This window comes from Papaver somniferum, chromosome 6 (genome assembly GCF_003573695.1).
Source record: "Papaver somniferum cultivar HN1 chromosome 6, ASM357369v1, whole genome shotgun sequence".
Classification (NCBI taxonomy): domain Eukaryota; kingdom Viridiplantae; phylum Streptophyta; class Magnoliopsida; order Ranunculales; family Papaveraceae; genus Papaver; species Papaver somniferum.
Genome location: NC_039363.1, coordinates 171925544 through 171946477, shown reverse-complemented (window position 1 = coordinate 171946477; position 20934 = coordinate 171925544). Strand labels below are relative to the sequence as shown.

General features: G+C 36.6%; 2 protein-coding genes across 2 annotated transcripts; one reads left to right on the top strand and one right to left on the bottom strand.

The window, feature by feature from the left end:
- Positions 1-383: 383 nt before the first annotated feature.
- Positions 384-4233, bottom strand: LOC113290125 (accelerated cell death 11-like). The gene is made up of 4 exons (XM_026539664.1): positions 3935-4233; positions 3660-3832; positions 2094-2239; positions 384-789 (listed from the first exon to the last, which is right to left on the bottom strand). The coding sequence occupies exons 1-4, from the start codon at positions 4118-4120 to the stop codon at positions 683-685; spliced, it is 612 nt and encodes a 203-aa protein (XP_026395449.1). The 5' UTR covers positions 4121-4233; the 3' UTR covers positions 384-682.
- Positions 4234-4361: 128 nt separating this feature from the next.
- LOC113291804 (pentatricopeptide repeat-containing protein At2g13600-like) lies at positions 4362-5981 on the top strand. The gene has a single exon (XM_026541295.1). The coding sequence runs from the start codon at positions 4362-4364 to the stop codon at positions 5979-5981; it is 1620 nt and encodes a 539-aa protein (XP_026397080.1).
- The last annotated feature ends 14953 nt before the right edge of the window (positions 5982-20934 follow it).

The following is a 20934-nucleotide window of genomic DNA, read 5'->3' as shown; positions in this document are numbered from 1 at the left end:
AATATTTCTTTCTTTAAGAAAGATTCAATTCATGGTATTCTTAGACACTTAACCAAGAGCCTGGAGGGTAGATATCCTTTTCCAGCTTTGCGACTAAATGAGTTCTAGTGCTTGCTGCTTTGCGACTAATATGAGTTGTATTAGTGCTTCCTACATGGAAAAGTAATTTCTTACTAGGGGAAACAAGAAGATTTAAAGAGATTTGGGTCAACATCGTACCACAAGGTTTCTTTCAAGAGATTTGGGTCAAGTACTGCTTCTAACTGTGCTGTCCACTTCCATTTCAACCACCACCCTTGAAAATTTTGGATACCCCATAATTCTAAAGCTAAAAATAACCCAAGAGTTAGTCATTGATGGAACTTCACATGAGTCTAAACAAATAAAGGAGACAAACGCCAAAATAGACAGTGCATTACAGACGAAACAGTAAGAAGTAGACACTTACAATACCACATCCAGTAACTTATACTATTAACTTAATGTTTGGGTTAGGATAACTGGGGATTTAAGGTACAATCAGAAATACCTGTAATCCCCCTTTGACACTATTTGTGGAAAAGTTACAAATGCGATAATAGTTTCTAGACAGTGGTAATTTCTTGTAAAAAGTAAATAAATAATGTACACGGCTGAATACATGATGAACACGAGGAGTAGTCGGATGTCCTCTTCTGAGTTTTCACCAGTCTATGCCCAGTTCTCTTGAAAGGAATAGCTTGTCAACATACTGAATGACAGGAGCCGATGCTGCAACGTAATTTTGCATTTCAATCCTTGCCGAGACTTCTGCAATAAGCATTTCAGAAAATTAACAATGCATCAGCTTATCTTTGGAGTTAAAATTGAAAGCCCGTGTAGTTATGAAAGTCAAGCTACTTTGAAAAAACTACAGCAATATTTATCCGAAGAATATCTTTAATAAAAAGTGATTAACCCACCCAAAGAAATTTCGAGGTTTCTCCTGAAGGTATATGATCTGTCCGTTGGCTGTGAAAGCCGGCTCCCATTAGAACATGGCTTTGACATCCAACTTAAAGCCACTTCCCAAAAGGCCAAGGGAGAAATCTCGGGACTTTTCTCATGGGGTGTAGAAGGATTCTATTAGAATCGTATCTAGTGTATAAGTGATGGGGCATGATATAATTGTCACATGAACAACAGTAACACCTGCCCACACACCCTGAGGCCTCTTTATCAGGGTCCCCACTTTAGCACTCACAGGACAGCATAGTTGACAGTCCAATAAGCGTGGGTTGATTTTTGATATTATTAGATGGTCTTAAGATCACACAAGGGAGATAAAAAAATATAAATTAGGAAAGGAAAAAAATTTCTGGAGAAAATCCTAAAAACTGCTCAAATCAGGACAAACAAGAAAAAACAAGACTCTAGGGCCACTAAGATGCTATCCCATTTATACTAGTAACATGAACTAGGGAAAAGACAGTTCCGTACTCAAGTTGCACTTCAGGAAAATATTAAATATATTAAAACACGGTAATATCGTTCTCAGTATGATTTTTGATTTTTCAGAGAAAATCCTGAAAACTGACCAAATCCAGATGAAGAGGAAGAAGAAAAAGAAGGTTACAGCGCTTCCAGTAAAATGCCATTTTAAAGTTTTTTTACTAAAAAGCTCTCAAATTCAAACCCGGTTTTCGAACTGAATCCTAACATAACAATACATGGAAAATGGATGTTTGATCTCAAAAACTAATAACGACCTTATTTTCATGTTTTGCAGGAACTTATCCCCTGCAGTTAGCCTCGAAAGATTCTTCACCCAGGTAGTTGTCAACTCTTTAACATATATAGTAAGTAAGCAGGGAATAGAAACCGTGGTTGCAGGTTGCAGTGTAACACATCAATCTATATAATGGCTAACAATGGTTGAAATTGACCTATTTGTTCCTCTCAGGGGGTAAATCAAAGAGGAAATTACCGGTATCGTGGTTGCAGTGCAATGGAGTGCAGTTTGTTAACTACTTGTGCCCTCAGCCCTCAAACTAACATATATAGTCACAAGTAGTTGATCACATGATATCTTTCCTATGAAATTGAATTCCCAAAAATAAAACAAACAAACTTACCATCTTCATTTAGCTTTTTCAGTAGCTGTGCTTTTGAAGGAAGGGCATACATCCCCGCAGCAACTGCTTTTCTGATAGCCCATCCATGGTGAGGAGCAAATACCTGGGCATATGCCTTAGATGCTGGATCCTTCAAGGAATTACCCCTGCAACGTAGAGTCATAATAATTAGTGCAAGTTTTAGGCAATTTCCATCAAAAAACATCACTTTACCTATGAACATCAATCTTCTGGCGTCTAACGAATATTAACATGACACTATATCTATAGCAGTTATACCCAGCATTCAGAAACTACAATCTGTAGAAGTCAGTTAGATGGACCAATGCGAATATTGGAAGCCTTTTCTTGTTTGGCAGGGACAGATAACAGAATTACAGAATAGACTAACTAGACTAACTAGAATCAAGGCTTAAGAAGTGTTGAGGAAATTGAATAACATAAAGCGTAATGGCTATTCAGTAGATTCAAGAGTTTTTGGTGAGAGGACCACAGTTTCATTTGTACAGCCACTGAACCTCAACAGCGACTGAGATTCTTCAAGATACTATGTCCTTCTATCCAATTGATAGTCCAAAATGATTCTGATATACATACAGTACCATCAAATAATTCACTTTTAAACACAAGCATATGAGGAAGTAATAGACCCTTCCAGCAAATTCTTTAAAATGTTTAAATTAGAGAGACCTCAAAAACATAAAGTTGAAACAACATCTAAGCTCCATTTTCATTAATCGAATAGAAAGTGATAAGCTTGAGAAATTTCCCTTTCGAACCCAATTAATTTTTTACTTGACACGTAACCATAAGATATTCAACTTGCATATGATGTCCCTAGACCTTATGTTTAAACTTCAAACCTGAATTGAAGGTCTTGATCCACTTAAAGTTAACTGCATATATTAGTAAGCACCAATACATAAACCAGGATTATAGAGCAACCAATAAGAATGCACACTCGACACACTAAGCACAATGACTAGAATCAATTCATGAGCGATGTTATCTGATATTTGCAGTTTTGGGATAAAGGCGGACTGGAAAGGCAAGATGATATTATCCAGAAGAGGTTTCATTCTGTTTGCTAAGAGTTAGAAATAACCTTGCAAGCGGTGTTAAAACGTCCAAAATCACTCGGGAGTTTCAGGATGTTTGGGTTGTATGGATTAGGGAGATAAAGGCTGTATTCATTTCTTTCAAAAGCAATCCAGTACCAGAGATTTTTCGAAGCATATCAATGATATTCTTAGAACAATGTTCTAGTTTACTTCAAAAAAGTGGCCTGAAACCCGTCAGGTCCTGGGCCTTGTTGGCATGCCAAAAAAGAGTAGCCTTCATTTCACACTCAACCAGAGTTCATTTTCAGACTCAGTCACCGCATTGGACTGTTTTTAACAAAATCGGGTTGGAAGACAGGTCTGAGGTGGTTGACATTTTTGTTCACATAGGTATTAACAGGTTCTAATTTTAACGCAATGTTCCATTGTCTAAGCAATGTCAGTAAACTAATTTAATGAACTCACAGTATTTTAAAATTCAGATAGATAAAAGAGAAGAACTTACTCAGTAACTAAAATCTGCTCAAATAAAACCCTAACCATATCGATCCCACGCTTGACTCTTAACAGATTTCTGGAATGACTACCAGCTACCTTTAGAGTTTTATGTTCAATGTCTAATTCCAACATTGACTCCAATGTTTGTATTGATTTTGATGCTTCCGATAAATCAACAACCTGCAGCAATTTTCATAGAAAAATAGATTAATTTTCCTGAGCAGCCAATATAATAACTGGACTAACCAAAATTGACACTACTAGTAATAAATGGAGACATACTTTGGCAACATAATCCATTTCAGCAAACTTGAAAGCGATTCCTAAGCAACCAAAGAGAGGGGAAACAAGTGAACAAGCATGAGAAAATGGTGCAACTTCAACATCTAGGGTTTTTGAATCAACAGTATCTGCTAGATCTTTAAAAGCTACTGATATTTTTCTCAAGGTTTTTGCATCTTCTGCCATTAGAGCGAGACCCAAATTTCTTGCTTCTGTTTGCCCCTCTCTCTAAAAATCTTTCGTTTCCTCTGTAAAATATCCCTGGCTTGGCAATAACGCGGAGAAGAAGAATAAATGACAGGGCTGTTGGCAATAAAAGGTATAAACTTTATTCGGGTTTGACGAACCAGTAAGATACAGGAACCAATAATGAAGGTTTAAACTTTATCCGGTTCTGTGGCTATACCTTCTTTTTTCTGGGGAATGAATGTCAAGGGCAAAAAACCATCTCCAACTGCTTCAATTTCTGCGAAGAAAGCCTTCAATTACAATACCCATTCGCTCAAAGATATTGGTGAGATCGCTGAGCGAGATTGTTCCGGCTTCATACTTTCATGAAAGAGCAGCATTTGATGAGTATTCTCTTTGCAATGCTCTTAAAAATGCAACCTTTGAATCTTGCAACACTGGGAAACAGATTCATGCTGTTATTATTAAGAATGGGTTTCATAAATTCACCATCTTGATGACAGCATTGATGAATTTTAATCTGAAATGTGGGAACTTAAGAGATGCTAGAGATGTGTTTGATGAAATGTCTGAAAGAGATGTTGTTACTTGGACTTCAATGATTGTGGGTTATGTGCAAAACAAACGTTTTAATGAATCATTGAAATTGTTTCAGAAAATGATTGAGTTTGATGTAATTCCTAATGGGTATTCGTTTTCTGGTGCTCTAAGTGCTTGTTCTGGTCTGGCAGATGTTAAGTTGGGTAAGCAAGTTCATGCCCATGTTTTAGTATCAGGTGTTTTGGATGGTAATGTTGTTTTGCAAAATAGTTTGCTTAATATGTATTCAAGATGCAAATGTCTTGCAAGTAGTCGCAACTTGTTTGATTCGATGATGGTGAAAGAGATGATTGCTTGGAATGAAATGATGTCTAGTTATTTGCAGTGTGAACTAGGAGAAGAAGCTTTGAAATTGTTTGCTTCTATGGTTTCTCAGGGTCTAAAACCTGATAAATTCTCATATTCGATATCTGTTGATGCTTGTGCTTCTCTAGTTTCAATTCCACAAGGAAATCAAGTGCATGGTTGCATTCTTAAAACTGGGTTTCAACCAGATTTGATCATTAGGAGTTCTCTCGTGAACATGTATGCAAAATGTGGTTGTGTTGATTCAGCAAAACTTGTATTTGATGCAATGCCAACAAAAGATACACTTCTCTGGACTACCATGATTTCTGCATATGGAAGAAATGGGCAAGTCGAAGAAGTTTTAACGATGTTTGAAAAGATGCTTGAATTGAAAATAAATCCGGATGGAATCACTTACTTAGCAGTTTTATCATCTTGTAGCCATGGAGGTATGGTTGAAAAAGGTTGGAAATTTTTTAGGTTAATGACAGAAGATAACTTGGTATCAGCTGGACCAGAGCATTATTCTTGCATGGTTGATCTTTTATGCCGGAGTGGGCACTTACTGGAAGCCTTGGAATTCATAAAGGAGATGCCTTTGAGACCAAGTATTAGTGTTTGGTGCACCTTTCTTAATTCTTGTAAATTGTACGGAGATATTGAGCTTGCACAGTTTGCATCAGATAAGATTCTTGAATTGAATCCGCAGAATTCAAGCAGTTTCGTGGTACTGTCGAATATGCATGCTGCAGAATTTGGTTGGGATGAAACCGAGAAGATTAGAAAGACAATGAAGAATGACCATGTGAAAAAAGAGCCTGGTTGCAGCTGGGTAGAGCTGAAAAATGGTGTTCATGTCTTTCTGACTTCAGATAAATCCCATCCAGAGGTGTGTGAGATCTTATTAGGTGTAAAATCATTGATGAGTAAATGCTGGATAGACGAAGAATATGACTTAGAGAATTGTTAAAAGATCTTCAACAAGCAGTTGAATGAACTCCAACACTTCAACAAATTTTGATTTCTCATTTTCCATTGTCTTCATTTATGTTATCTGCTTGAATATGAAGAAATCACTTGTTGCACAGCGTTTAACGATTCGGTGTTTTTCCCGTAAACTTCCATATTGTTTTACAAATTAGCTTCAAATGATCAATTACATGATAATTCATACGGAATCCTACAGTTCTGGATCTCCGATTCTGCAATGTCAGTTTTCTTGCAAAAAACTAGCCTTTGCTGCTCAACTAAGCGGCTTTTTGTCATTAATCTTGATTCCTTTTTCTTTGCTTTTTTTCCCTTCAGCCAACTGAACTTCATCGAAAACTATGACTCGCTGAACAATACTCTGGACAGCCACACTGGTGGTTTGGTCTAGAACATAAAAAAACGATCGTTGATTGCCTAAACTGTAAGGGAGTGAGCTCCCATATTACAAACTATGGGGATGAAATAGCCCTTGTAGTTTTAGTAACTAGAAAAGATATCCTTCCATTTTGCACCTGCAGTACAGGAATCATCAAAATCCTTCCTTCAGATCTTCAAAACTAAGATTTGAGCTACCTAGATTCCATGTGTAAGCTTTATCTCAACAGCTTTACTGAGAGCTACCCGGATTCCATGCGAACAGAATACTGAACACCCTGTTTGTACTATATAGTTTGTATATGGGCCCAAGTGCCCCAGCCCAATAATTCTGACCAGTATTGGGCCCTTGGGTAAAAAAAAGGAAAACTTAGGCGCAGGTCCAAAAAAAATAATTTTTTCATTGTCAGGCCCATAATTAATTTTAGGTATCGTGATACCCATAATTATTTCCATGACACCCATAATTATATGAAATTATTAAAAATGTCTGCATGACGGATTATGCATCTGCATGACGCGTTATGCATCAGGGGTATAATTAGCAATGCAACTTGGATATAACATATCTAAAAATCCGCGCCTTGGAATTTTACAAATTTTATATCATTGGAAATCTTTTAAAGAGAGCTACGCAACGAGTACAAACAACAATATCAAATTTTCGTTTTTCACGAAAAAATCGGAGGTGATCATCATTTTAGGCAAAATTTTGGAAAACTTGATAGATAACCATGATGCAGCCACCAAAAAAGATGAATAACACATCTTGCATACGCATAACGAATTATGCAATCATTTTCTCAACTGCATAACACATTATGCATCTATAACAAGTTATGTAGTCATTGTTTTGGTTGATTTTAGTGCGTATACAAAAAAACTAATGCACAATGAACTATGCATCTATATTTACAGATGCATATAAGGTTATGCATCTATTTTCTCGATGCATAAAAGATTGTGCAACAATTTTCTCGAAGCATAATGCATTATGCAGCAATATTTTGGATGCAAATCAGGTTATGCATCCATTTTCTCGACTGCATAACAAGTTATGCATCTATGACAAGTTATGTAACCACTGTTTTGGTTGATTTTAGCGGATATATAAAAAATTGATGCATAATGCATTATGCAACCATATTTTTCGATGCATAATGAATTATGCAACCATATTTTTCGATGCATAATGAATTATGCAGCCATATTTTTGGATGCACATCAGGTTATGCGGATATTATTGTAGGTGCATGACAAGTTATGCAGTTTTTGTTTTTGTTGGTTTCAACAGTAACAAAAAAGTTGATTCATAACGTGTTATGCAACCATTTTCTGGACTGCATAACAAGTTATGCAACAACTTTTCTAGATGCATAACAGGTTATACATCCATTTTATAGCTGCATGACAGGTTATGCATCCAGTACTCCACCTGTAAACGCCCATTATGCACATACCAATTGCAAACCACCATGAACTACAAACACAAATACCGATATCAACATCAACTAGCTAAAGTACCCTAATTAGATTCATAAGCTCATTGCCCCGTCAACTGCAATCAATATTAACAGAATACCATTACAAGAAAAGTAAGAGGAGAAATCGTCAAATGACATTTATATGAACCACATCGCACCCTCGTTCCATGTTATCTCCGGCTTCCCAACATACACCAGAACCATGGCAATTAATCATTGCAGGCACCACTCTTGTACATCCCTTTTAGCTTCATATTTCGACCCATAATATCCATAAAAGTGGACACACGAACCCTATCCTTAACAACCCCTAAAAATCACCTCAAACCCATCAATACAGTGCAATTCAGTCCCTCTCGTCAACAGCAGCATCATTATCTTCTTTGGTCCAATTAGTCTTCTAACTCCACCAATTCTGCTATCACTGAATCCATATTAAACCATGTAGAACAATCCACCACATAAACAGCAGCAGTACCATTTGTAGACTGTTGTTTGAGCTCTAGAATTCTACCAAAACTCCCACAACATCATGCCCAACACTATTCCTTAATAAGATTACCACTATTCCAATCATTAGTGGAACATAAACCCATCTATTCGTGTTAGCAAGGGGATTATTTGTCTTATTATTCTACTTGGGAGGTGTCACATCGATAACTTGCAAATCTCGAACCTTGTAGTTAGTTGTAGTCTCTCTGAAAACAACATGACCCATGTTCAATCAATGGTATTAAAAATTAAGAAAATCAAACATTAACATTCAAATCCAGAAGATTGAGAACTCTCACACCTCCTTTGTGAATGCAAACTTTAATCTCGAAAAACAAAATCGAAGAGAACTTTTGTTAACAGATTGTCACATATGATTCAGAAAACCTTAGTCGTCTCTCTTTTCCTATCTTTAGTGTAATTTCATACTGGCTCGATGAATTAAGTTGCGATTTTGTTCAGCTTAAGCATGTAATCTCATGTCAATGATACTAATTAACATACTTCATTGCTATTGCTAAAAAATGGATACAAAAACTTAAGTTGTTGGACAAGTATGTCTGCAACAACAACTAACAGATGTCCAAATACTGTATACTATGGCGATGAAATTGAGGTACATAAACTACGAAACCTAAATATACATATGATGAGTGCCAAATATTGTATATATTTATCCCTTTTTGTTGGCATTTAACTCATCTTTTGTGCAGTAATTCTACATTTTATCCCATATTCTGTATTTTCATTGTTTTCAAGAATAAATATTTTTCTTACTTAATTTTGCATTTTTAGGTAATAAATAAAGTCTGGATAACTTGCGGAGCGGAAAAAGAGTTGAAGAGTAGTGAAAAGCCGGAAGAAATTACGCAAGGAAGCCGCAAAGAATGGAGCGCACGTCCAAAAAGCTAGGAATGGGCTCAAGAAGGAAGAATTGTTCTTAAAGAAGATATGGGCTTGGCATACCCAAGACCCAAAACCCTTACCCAAACCCATTTTCTATATCCATACCCGCCTCCATTCTCAGCCGTTAGATCGGATCCATCTCATCATCCGATGGTCGCTCCTTCATAGCGCATCAAAATCTGAAGCTCCTGTAAAACACCATAGTGCCTAAATTCCAAGCCTTCAGATTAGATCACATTTAGATCCTACGGTCGCTTCTTTGCCTGCGCATCAAACCTCGATACTTCCGCTTAACACTACAACACCTAACTCCATCTGGTGTCGTCAATTTTGTTGTATCTCACAATCCAACGGTCTCCACGTACCTCTCCATCGTAGCCGTTCGATTCAATCTATATGGGATCATCCAACGCCTTCCACTCGTTGTTCATCAAACTCCGCTGAACCTGCTTCACACCCTAGCATCAGAAACCTATACCCTCAACCAAACGAACCCTAATCCCATTTCCATCGACTTCTCCCCCATCTCCTCATTTCTCTGCAACTGCTCCACCCCCATACCCTGCCATCGCCACCACCTCTCCCTGCCACCATCTCTACCACCTCACCTCTGCAGCGCCATCACTTCTTCACCATCATCACCCGACACCACACCATCCCCCTAGCCGAGTTGCTTTAACTCCTCTCACCAACTGACCTAGGTGAGGGTTGATAAAACACCTCGAATTAGGGAGCAATTGACGCAATTGGAGGCAGAGAAGGACCGAGAGAGAAGAAAAGAGACATGGGTCGACGTCAATTCAAAGTTTAGGTGAAAAATTTTGGGAATTGAAAAACCCTAATTTCTAATTTTAGGGTTTGAAAAAATTGGGTATTTGTATGCTATAAATAGAGAGTGTATAGAGCAAGTTCAGGGTGTGCTTGGGTTAGCCGAGATACCCCTAATATGGGATACCTTAGTTTTAATTTCAGTTCTTAAATTTCAATTAAATTTCAATTTAGGGTTTCAATTTTAATTTCAAGTTCTGTTAAATTCTGTCACTTTTTATTGCAATTTGTGTTTTAATTTTAGTGTTAAATTTTAATTCCCTGTTAATGTTAAATTTTAATTCCCTGTTGTGTTTTAAATTTTAATTTTTTTACCTCAATTTTTGTTTCCTGTTTAGCAATGATTCTTGTTTTGTTAATGTTTGTTCCTTGTTAATTTTTGTTCCCTGTTTTGATAAATTTTTGTTTCCTGTTTGATACATTATACATATTTAGTTTAATTTTTAGTATCATGTTTAAGTGTCACTGTTAGTATTGTGTTAGTGTGACTGTTAATTCTCTAGGTTCATTGTTAATGTTAGTATTTTATCCCTCTTTAGTTCACTGTTAGTTGTTGTTCACTGTTGAGTAATGGAATGATAAGTTAAAACCTTTGAAGCATTGTGTTGATTGAGTAGTGGGGAGAAACTAGTGCTCACTAGTGACTGTGAGCAAACTAGTTCTCTTCCCACTCTAGTGTATGCCTAGGTTCTCATCATTGTTTTATCTTATAACTGTATTGTCTTCACACTCTTGCATTTGGCTCACAACCATTGTTTAGCTCTAGTATCACTGTTTTTCTTCACATTTTCACACACTGTTTTCCACCATTTTTCTCACTGTCTTTCTTTTGCTGTTTAGTTTTTAGTCTGTTTAATCTTTGCTGTTTTTGCCATTCTTTTGTTCTCTGGTTTGCTTCCAATTTGGCCTAGAGCCACTGTTTACACTCCTCTTTTGCTACTAAGCCAGAAGCCCATAAGTCCAAAGCCTGGGTTTTTAACCATTGGCCCTTTACAAACCAAAGCCCAGGTCTAATCAAAAGCCCACAGTCCACTGTTAGCTCAATCCCATTGAGCCCAAAAGCCCAGAGCACAACTTGAGCTCACCAGAAGACCAAAACAAACCCCCTAAGCCCAAAACCCAAAAAGGCTTCATAAGTTAACCAACAAAAGTATTTAGAGCCCAAATAGCTAAACACTACAAAACACACCCAGTCTCTGTGGATCGACCCGTACTTGCACGAGCTACAACCGACGACCGTGCACTTGCGGTATTACTGTAGGCCCGCGTTTCATTACGCTTTAATTTTATACACATCTCCGGGCCCACCAAGTTTTTGGCGCCGCTGCCGGGGATTGGTGTTGTGTTTTTCTTGTTGTTTTATTAGCTATTTTTGCATTTCACTGCATAGCATTTGCATCTGCATCTGCTTCACTTCATTTGTTGTTGGACCTGCTGTTCTGAACCTGTTTTTCCTCTGCTGGGACGCCACCAAGGAAAAGAACCAAAACCCAACTGGGTTTTTGCAACAATATCAGAGCAGCTGGGCTGTGCTTAAAAGGTAACCCATTTAAGAGAACCCGAATTGTGGGCTTCCAATTTTTTTTTAATTGTGGGCTTGTAATATTAAAGCCAATTTTTGGGCTTCTCTTATTTTCTGTTGGGTTTGTAATAATTTATTTGTGGGCTTGTTTGTTTAATTTGTGGGCTTGTTTAAATTCTTTCATTGGACTTGTATTTTGGACTCTGGGTTTAAACCCAGCTGAGCTTGTAACCGATTGTGGGCTTGCTTCCACTCAAGAGTAGACCTCGAAACCAAAGTTTTAAAACAAACGTCGGGCCTTAACCAACTGGGCCAAATTAAACTTTCAAAGTTAAAACTTAGTGTTTCGTGGGCCGCAGCCTTCCTCCCATTCCATTAGAGGACCAACAGTGGGCGTGCTCCCATTTCAAAAAACCAAATTTTATTTTCTTCATTTTATTGTTCTTAAAAAAAAATATATATTACTTTTCTCCCATTCAAAAAAAAAAAAACAAAAACAAAAACAAAAAAAAAAAAACCAAAAAAAAATTCTTTTGCTCCCAATTTTAAAACCAAATTTCTACTTTGCTCCCATTTTTAAACCAAATTTTCTTTTTCAAATATATCCCATCAAAAAACCAAAATTTTCCCAAAAATCCAAACCCATTAAAAACCAAACTTTTGAAAACCCATTAAAACCAAATAGTGGGCTTTGTGTCTTTTCAAAATGGGCCAACCTCGTGCTCTCCATGAATACATGTATCCGTCAATAAAAATTCCATTATCATGTATTGTATTACCTCAAACCAATAACCCTTTTAAAATAAATGCAAGCATGATACAAATACTTCCTATATTTCGAGGGTTCGATTCTGAGAACCCCTATACTCATGTAAGAGAGTTTGAACAAATTTGTCGGACTATGCAACCTGATCATATGTCCGAAGACTCTCTGAAATTGCGTTTGTTTACATTTTCTTTAAAGGAAAGGGCCAAAACATGGTTTTACGGTTTGAGACCACAATCAATCAACACTTGGGACCAACTCACAGATCTATTTTTCAAAAAATTCTTTCCACATCATAGGACCATCGCTATTCGTCAAAGTATCAATTGTTTTGTCCAATTGGATGAGGAAGCTGTTTTTCACTATTTTGAACGTTTTAATGATTTGTTGAGTGAATGTCCGCACCATGGAATTGAGAAGTGGAGACTTGTCGTCATCCTCTATGAGGGACTAGACTTTAAATCTCGAACCATGGTTGAGTCTATGTGTAATGGTGAGTTTATTGATAAATCTGTGGATGATGCATGGAATTTTCTAGCCGAGATTGCAGAGAAAACCCATCAATGGGAATCCGTTAGGGAAACAGAAACAACACCACATGATATGAGTCACCCCCATGAATTAGAGTTTTATTCTTGTAATAGCTCCGACCTTAGGATTGAAAATTATCCTAGATTGCAAAATCCCTATCATGATGATGATGATGATTATGATGTTATGTTAGAAGAACATGTCTATACTGAAAATGTTATGGAACCTTTGGGTTCAAATACATTAGGCTTCTCTGCCCCGACCTTAATGCATGATATTTCTTCTAGTATTCCATGTGATGTTTCCCCTGATGTGCCGATACACGAGAATCAATCTGTTGATGATGTTGATAATTCTGATTGTGATCTTGCCAATGTGATTGATGATTGTGAGCATGATGTGACATGTGTAGATGAGTTAGGAGATTTTGATTTGATTGATAATGATATGCCTATTCTTCTACCTAAGTCACAATCTGATGGCCTTCCACCCAACCTAGATTTGGTTTGTAACAAAAATTTTAAACCAACTTTTCTGAAAATTCCTAATCTAGGATTGGAACTGTGTGCCTCCCAAGTCCTCTTGGACTATTTTGTTTCAAAATATAACACTTTTAAGGAACCACAATTGGAAATTGCATGTTTGCCCGTCCCTAAAACAGTCCATTATGAGTTAGACCTTTTGAATCCTGAACCCCTAAAATTAAAAGATTTTGTGCTTAAAAGTAAACCTGTTGAACAATTTAGGTTTAGGGATGATTCATTCGGTTTTTCACTCTCACTCCCATTTAAGTCCAATTTTAGTGTTTTGAAACTTTCTATGTCTCTACACTTTTTCTTTTGGGTTGATCCTCAACTCTTTAGATTGTTGGTGTATGGTGAATTTTTGTATATAATCCAGTAGATAAAATTTCTTAAAAAACACTTTTGTTCCTTTTGTATATATTTTGCTAATCCAATATGACCTCGGCTGAAATATGTTGGATTTTTGCCTTGAATAACGGAGTTTTAATTCTGCTTTCGCCGAAATCGGGTATTCTCTCTCCTTTTACTCTACTCAGCATGTCCCTTTCCATATGTTGCATCTTAATTCTTTCCATATTTTGAAACATTGAGGACAATGTTTAGTTTAGGTTTGGGGGTATAGAATAGATACTTTGATAATTTGCCATAATTGAAAACGAACTCCTTCTTCTTTTTGAAAAAATTGAAAAATTCCAAAAAAAAATTGAAAAATCAAAATTCAAAAAAATTAAAAAAATTGAAAAAAAACATAAAAATGGAGCTCATTTACCTTGAAATGTTGACTCTTGTGCAAATATGTATTTTTATTAGGAGTCTTAGTCTAGATATTTAGGCACCCTGATTCTAGCACAATTCACATAGTGATAAGAAATTTGCACGCGCACGATCTACCAATACATGTATGGCCTCGATCTTCAAGGTGTTGATAGGAAGTTACGATTGCCAATCACTTTAGAATACTGAACGAAACTTGACTAGCTTGTTCTTTGGTTGGTTGGGATAGAAGGTGGAGGTTACATTAAGAAAGACAACCATCGAATTTAACTGGGTGCATCAAAAAGGGCTACCTCTTGCAAAGTGTCATGTAATCTTTTGTTTCCTTTTGTATTGTATCAAAAGTGTTTCCTTGTTCAAAAAAAAAAAAAAAAAAAAACGATGTAATATTCAGAAAAAAAAAAAAAATATCAGAAAAATACAAAAAAATCAAGTATTTATCAATTCCATCATCTCTTGTTCCAAAAATAAAAGAGAGTAGTCAATGTAAATAAGAGTCATGTAAATAGTCATTTTGTTGTTTCATTGTAATAAGCAAGGAGGGTGTATGCCATTGATGTACAACGCGAGTAATTGTGAAATACCTCCAACTCATTCACAATTCTCGTAAAGTCCGGACAGCTAGCTAGATTTCGACCTTGGTTCTTAGCCTGAGAAACTATCTCTTGGTGATTAGTAGTCATAACTTCAGATCTTTCTTTACACATGTGTAGATACACTTTACACTCTTATCACATGTCTTTTTTTGTTATCAGTGCTAGGATTGTGCCTTCGATAGCTAGATTGACATCTCCATTTTGCTGTGAGCTTAAACTGTTTTGCACATGTCACATTTGATGGAATCTGAGCTTATATTTTGACCTAGAACTTTGTAGGTACGTTCTAAGCAAACCTTCACGAGACTTCAACTCGTCCACTAGGGACACTTAGTGGTTTAAAAGGCTTAGTGCATACGCTAAATGCATTCGAGAGACCAGCGACAGTGGTATAGGTAGGATTTCCTTAGTTTTGTTTTACTTGAGGACAAGTAAAATTCAGGTTTGGGGGTATTTGATGAGTGCCAAATATTGTATATATTTATCCCTTTTTGTTGGCATTTAACTCATCTTTTGTGCATAATTCTACATTTTATCCCATATTCTGTATTTTCATTGTTTTCAAGAATAAATATTTTTCTTACTTAATTTTGCATTTTTAGGTAATAAATAAAGTCTGGATAACTTGCGGAGCGGAAAAAGAGAAGAGTAGTGAAAAGCCGGAAGAAATTACGCAAGGAAGCCGCAAAGAATGGAGCGCACGTCCAAAAAGCTAGGAATGGGCTCAAGAAGGAAGAATTGTTCTTAAAGAAGATATGGGCTTGGCATACCCAAGGCCCAAAACCCTTACCCAAACCCATTTTCTATATCCAACCCGCCTCCATTCTCAGCCGTTAGATCGGATCCATCTCATCATCCGATGGTCGCTCCTTCATAGCGCATCAAAATCTGAAGCTCCTGTAAAACACCATAGTGCCTAAATTCCAAGCCTTCAGATTAGATCACATTTAGATCCTACGGTCGCTTCTTTGCCTGCGCATCAAACCTCGATACTTCCGCTTAACACTACAACACCTAACTCCATCTGGTGTCGTCAATTTTGTTGTATCTCACAATCCAACGGTCTCCACGTACCTCTCCATCGTAGCCGTTCGATTCAATCTATATGGGATCATCCAACGCCTTCCACTCGTTGTTCATCAAACTCCGCTGAACCTGCTTCACACCCTAGCATCAGAAACCTATACCCTCAACCAAACGAACCCTAATCCCATTTCCATCGACTTCTCCCCATCTCCTCATTTCTCTGCAACTGCTCCACCCCCATACCCTGCCATCGCCACCACCTCTCCCTGCCACCATCTCTACCACCTCACCTCTGCAGCGCCATCACTTCTTCACCATCATCACCCGACACCACACCATCCCCCTAGCCGAGTTGCTTTAACTCCTCTCACCAACTGACCTAGGTGAGGGTTGATAAAAACCTCGAATTAGGGAGCAATTGACGCAATTGGAGGCAGAGAAGGACCGAGAGAGAAGAAAAGAGACATGGGTCGACGTCAATTCAAAGTTTAGGTGAAAAATTTTGGGAATTGAAAAACCCTAATTTCTAATTTTAGGGTTTGAAAAAATTGGGTATTTGTATGCTATAAATAGAGAGTGTGTAGAGCAAGTTCAGGGTGTGCTTGGGTTAGCCGAGATACCCCCTAATATGGGATACCTTAGTTTAATTTCAGTTCTTAAATTTCAATTAAATTTCAATTTAGGGTTTCAATTTTAATTTCAAGTTCTGTTAAATTCTGTCACTTTTTATTGCAATTTGTGTTTTAATTTTAGTGTTAAATTTTAGTTCCCTGTTAATGTTAAATTTTAATTCCCTGTTGTGTTTTAAATTTTAATTTTTTTACCTCAATTTTTGTTTCCTGTTTAGCAATGATTCTTGTTTTGTTAATGTTTGTTCCTTGTTAATTTTTGTTCCCTGTTTGATACATTATACATATTTAGTTTAATTTTTAGTATCATGTTTAAGTGTCATTGTTAGTATTGTGTTAGTGTGACTGTTAATTCTCTAGGTTCATTGTTAATGTTAGTATTTTATCCCTCTTTAGTTCACTGTTAGTTGTTGTTCACTGTTGAGTAATGGAATGATAAGTTAAAACCTTTGAAGCATTGTGTTGATTGAGTAGTGGGGAGAAACTAGTGCTCACTAGTGACTGTGAGCAAACTGGTTCTCTTCCCACTCTAGTGTATGCCTAGGTTCTCATCATTGTTTTATCTTATAACTGTATTGTCTTCACACTCTTGCCTTTGGCTCACAGCCATTGTTTAGCTCTAGTATCACTGTTTTTCTTCACATTTTCACACACTGTTTTCCACCATTTTTCTCACTGTCTTTCTTTTGCTGTTTAGTTTTTAGTCTGTTTAATCTTTGCTGTTTTTGCCATTCTTTTGTTCTCTGGTTTGCTTCCAATTTGGCCTAGAGCCACTGTTTACACTCCTCTTTTGCTACTAAGCCAGAAGCCCATAAGTCCAAAGCCTGGGTTTTTAACCATTGGTCCTTTACAAACCAAAGCCCATGTCTAATCAAAAGCCCACAGTCCACTGTTAGCTCAATCCCATTGAGCCCAAAAGCCCAGAGCACAACTTGAGCTCACCAGAAGACCAAAACAAACCCCCTAAGCCCAAAACCCAAAAAGGCTTCATAAGTTAACCAACAAAAGTATTTAGAGCCCAAATAGCTAAACACTACAAAACACACCCAGTCTCTGTGGATCGACCCGTACTTGCACGAGCTACAACCGACGACCGTGCACTTGCGGTATTACTGTAGGCCCGCGTTTCATTACGCTTTAATTTTATACACATCTCCGGGCCCACCAACATACCCCATCACTAATTTCGCCTTCTCTTTCATCAATTTTGCCCTGTTCTTCTTGTTTATCTTATAATTCCCGATATTTGTCATAAACTACGAAATCTAAATATACATACCCCATCACTAATTTCGCCTTATCTTTCATCAATTTTTCCCTGTTCTTCTTGTTTATCTTATAATTCTCGCTATTTGCCATAAACTACGAAATCTAAACAACGGGACTAAACACACATAATTCGCAAAAGATCGTTTCTTTTCACTGTAATCTTCACATGAAGAATGAGAATTTAAATATTCATGATTCATGGCATTCAAACCTAGATCTAACAAGTGTTTTTTCATGAATATCGGCATCGTTTCACTGTAATCTTCAAGGAATGGCTGAGAACTAGAAAACCCATGTTCAGGAATACAAAAACAAATCAAAAGCTAGATCTATTGATGATTTATTCAAAAATTAAATTAGTAAAAAATATTGGGGTTCTCGGAGATTCTTACATACCCTTTGAACGTATCTCTCCAAGTTTTGATTATGCCTGCAACTTCAAATCCAACTGTAATCTCAAAAAATGAAAAAGTGTATCTAAAAAGAAACTGATATCGATCGATTTTGATCTCCTCTTCGGCTCTCTAAATATCTCGCCTCTCTTTCTCTTCCCGAAGGAAGATTGGAAATGGTATATTTCGCCTTTAAAAGAAAAATGGGTGTGTGAGAAATTTTCCCTTAAAAAATGGGTGCGCGCCTGAAGTTTCACGCTCGTGGGTTTGAGAATGTTAGAAATCTGAGAAATGGGTGTGGTAGTAGTTTTCACTAAAAAAAATGGAAGAATGATTATAACGTAGTCAGCAATTATCCTTCCACAACAAAACCCGGAGATTAAAGATCCCTAAAAAGATGGAGAATAAGTTATGGGTAAGACCAGGTACATATTCAAACCTGGAAGCTGCAGATCCTCAGAAAAAGAAAAATCAGTTAGTAAGAAGACCTGGTATAACTTGGGAGTTATAGATGCTCAAAAAAAAGGAGGAATCAGTTACTAAGAAGACCCGATATAACCTGGGAGTTACAGATCCTCAAAAAAGAGAAGAATCAGTTACTAAGTGTTAGAGCACTGCTCAGTCGAACTCGCAAGCGTTGCTATCTCAAGCTTGTTCAAGTTTAGGTGATCAAAACTATAAGTCTTGATTTCTAGTCTACTTATAGCTATGTCTGGGATTAGGATAGAATGTGCAGTTGAGATTTAGACTTCACGGCGTTCATCGATTGAAGACGAAGATCTACTAAGGAGAGCTTGGAAGAACTTCATCAACAAAAGGTATGTAGAGACTAAAACTTATCTATCAATAAGAAGTTTATTCTATTATATCTCCTATTGTATATAGATTTTTATATTATACACATTTGATATTTCGAGCTGAGTTTAACTCGGTTATCTATTTCTCGAAATATGTGTTGGAAGCTTTTTGCTTTAGCTACGTTCATCATTATTCTTGACGAGTTTAGTTTGAAACAATTCATTTCTTGGAAACTAAATAATAAGTCAAAATATGATCATATGAAAATTGCCTTGAAACATCTTACATGATTTGTGTGAGACAACCATTTGATGCCGACTCAGAATGTTTCGTATTGATCATTTGATCACTTGAAAAATTACTTATAAGCTAATAGTTTGTGTGAGACAGCTATTGTCGTCTTCTAAGGATGTTTCAACGATTGAAATGGGAGTTTAGAACAATTAACCTTTGTCTGGATATAGCACAGTATGCATACCAGTATGCGAACGGTTCTACCTGAGTTACAGTCCGGGACGGTAGTATGCATACGGGTTTGCAAACTTCTAGACAAGACCAAAGTCCGGAACTTAAGTTTGCGTACCCGTTTGCAAACTAAGTGGTTAAAGTTCTAAAATCGGTTAAATATGATTTCATACTCATGAACAAATACATTTATAAATTAAGGAATGCAATCTTTGCAAACCGCAGCTTAATGTTCTTGAATTGATTCTTGTATAAGTACTTTGTACAATCATGAATCAAATCCGATTTTGCTTCAATTGTTTCTCGTATACTTCTATGATATATAAACAATTGAACAACTATATGAGTAACACAATTAGATTCATTTGATTATCTTTCATGTTTGATTGATCATCATATTTGATCTAGAAGTGTTAGATGAATATGGTTAATACAAAAGTGTTCATATGGCTAACTTCGGTTAACTATTGTTGAGTGAACTCAATATACACGTTTAGGTACGGTTACCCATATCCAAATGAAGGTATATTCATTTGTGTGTAACAAGCTAAGACCATCTAACGGTGGAGAGATATTGCTTCGATTTTAAGCAAACTTAACTTGAATCTTAAATCAGGTTTTCATCTAACGATGAATATTGATTGCTCTGTTTCTAAGCTATCAAACCCCGACTTGAAGACTATATATGTGAGAACTTGTGACGCCCCAAATACTAAACCTGCTTAGCTAATAGGATTACAACCTAATAGAAGAATCAGATCTAGATTACCCATTTTTAGAATCATAATTACATAAACCAATCCCGATACAAACCCAAACACTCTGATATTATATAAATGAAAATCTCTTGAGTGATATAAATATAATAATGTGTTGATTAAAATAAATTAACAAAGACACATAATACGAGATACACGATATCACTAACATTTAATAAACTCTAGGCTTTGAGTACTGATATCTTCACGCGCACCTTTTCTTCTGAATACTGAAACTGAAGTGGGAATGAGTGATCATATCATCCCAAAAAGGGGGCTCAACGAAAACATGTAACTCTCAAGTAATCACTAACATGCTTCACTGTTATAAAAGAATATAAGTTAAAAGAAACAAGAAGAAACAAATCATTCAACTAATTACGCATCATGAAGCAGGTGTCACTCTAACCTCGCCAAACTCATTGGAGAAGACGACACAAGAGCAACTCTAATCATTAATAATAACATCGTCCACACAGAGTGCCCAGACAAACCATGATTCTGATTATTACCATCAAGATCAGAAAGTTATTCAAACAAGTATAATATGCACACGAGTGATTTCCCAAAAATAAAATAGTATATATAATAACAAAACGGGGAAGAAGCCACCATACTAGTGATGCGTCGGAAACCCGACTTTGTTTTACCGCAAGTGCACGGTGTCAAAAATAGCACACAAGAGCAAGCACGGTTCGTTCCCTCAAGGAGTGTGAAAACTGCTATTAATCAATATCAACTAACCAACCAATTCAATATTCAGAGATTGTTGTACCAAGAAAATAAGCTAACAAGTCG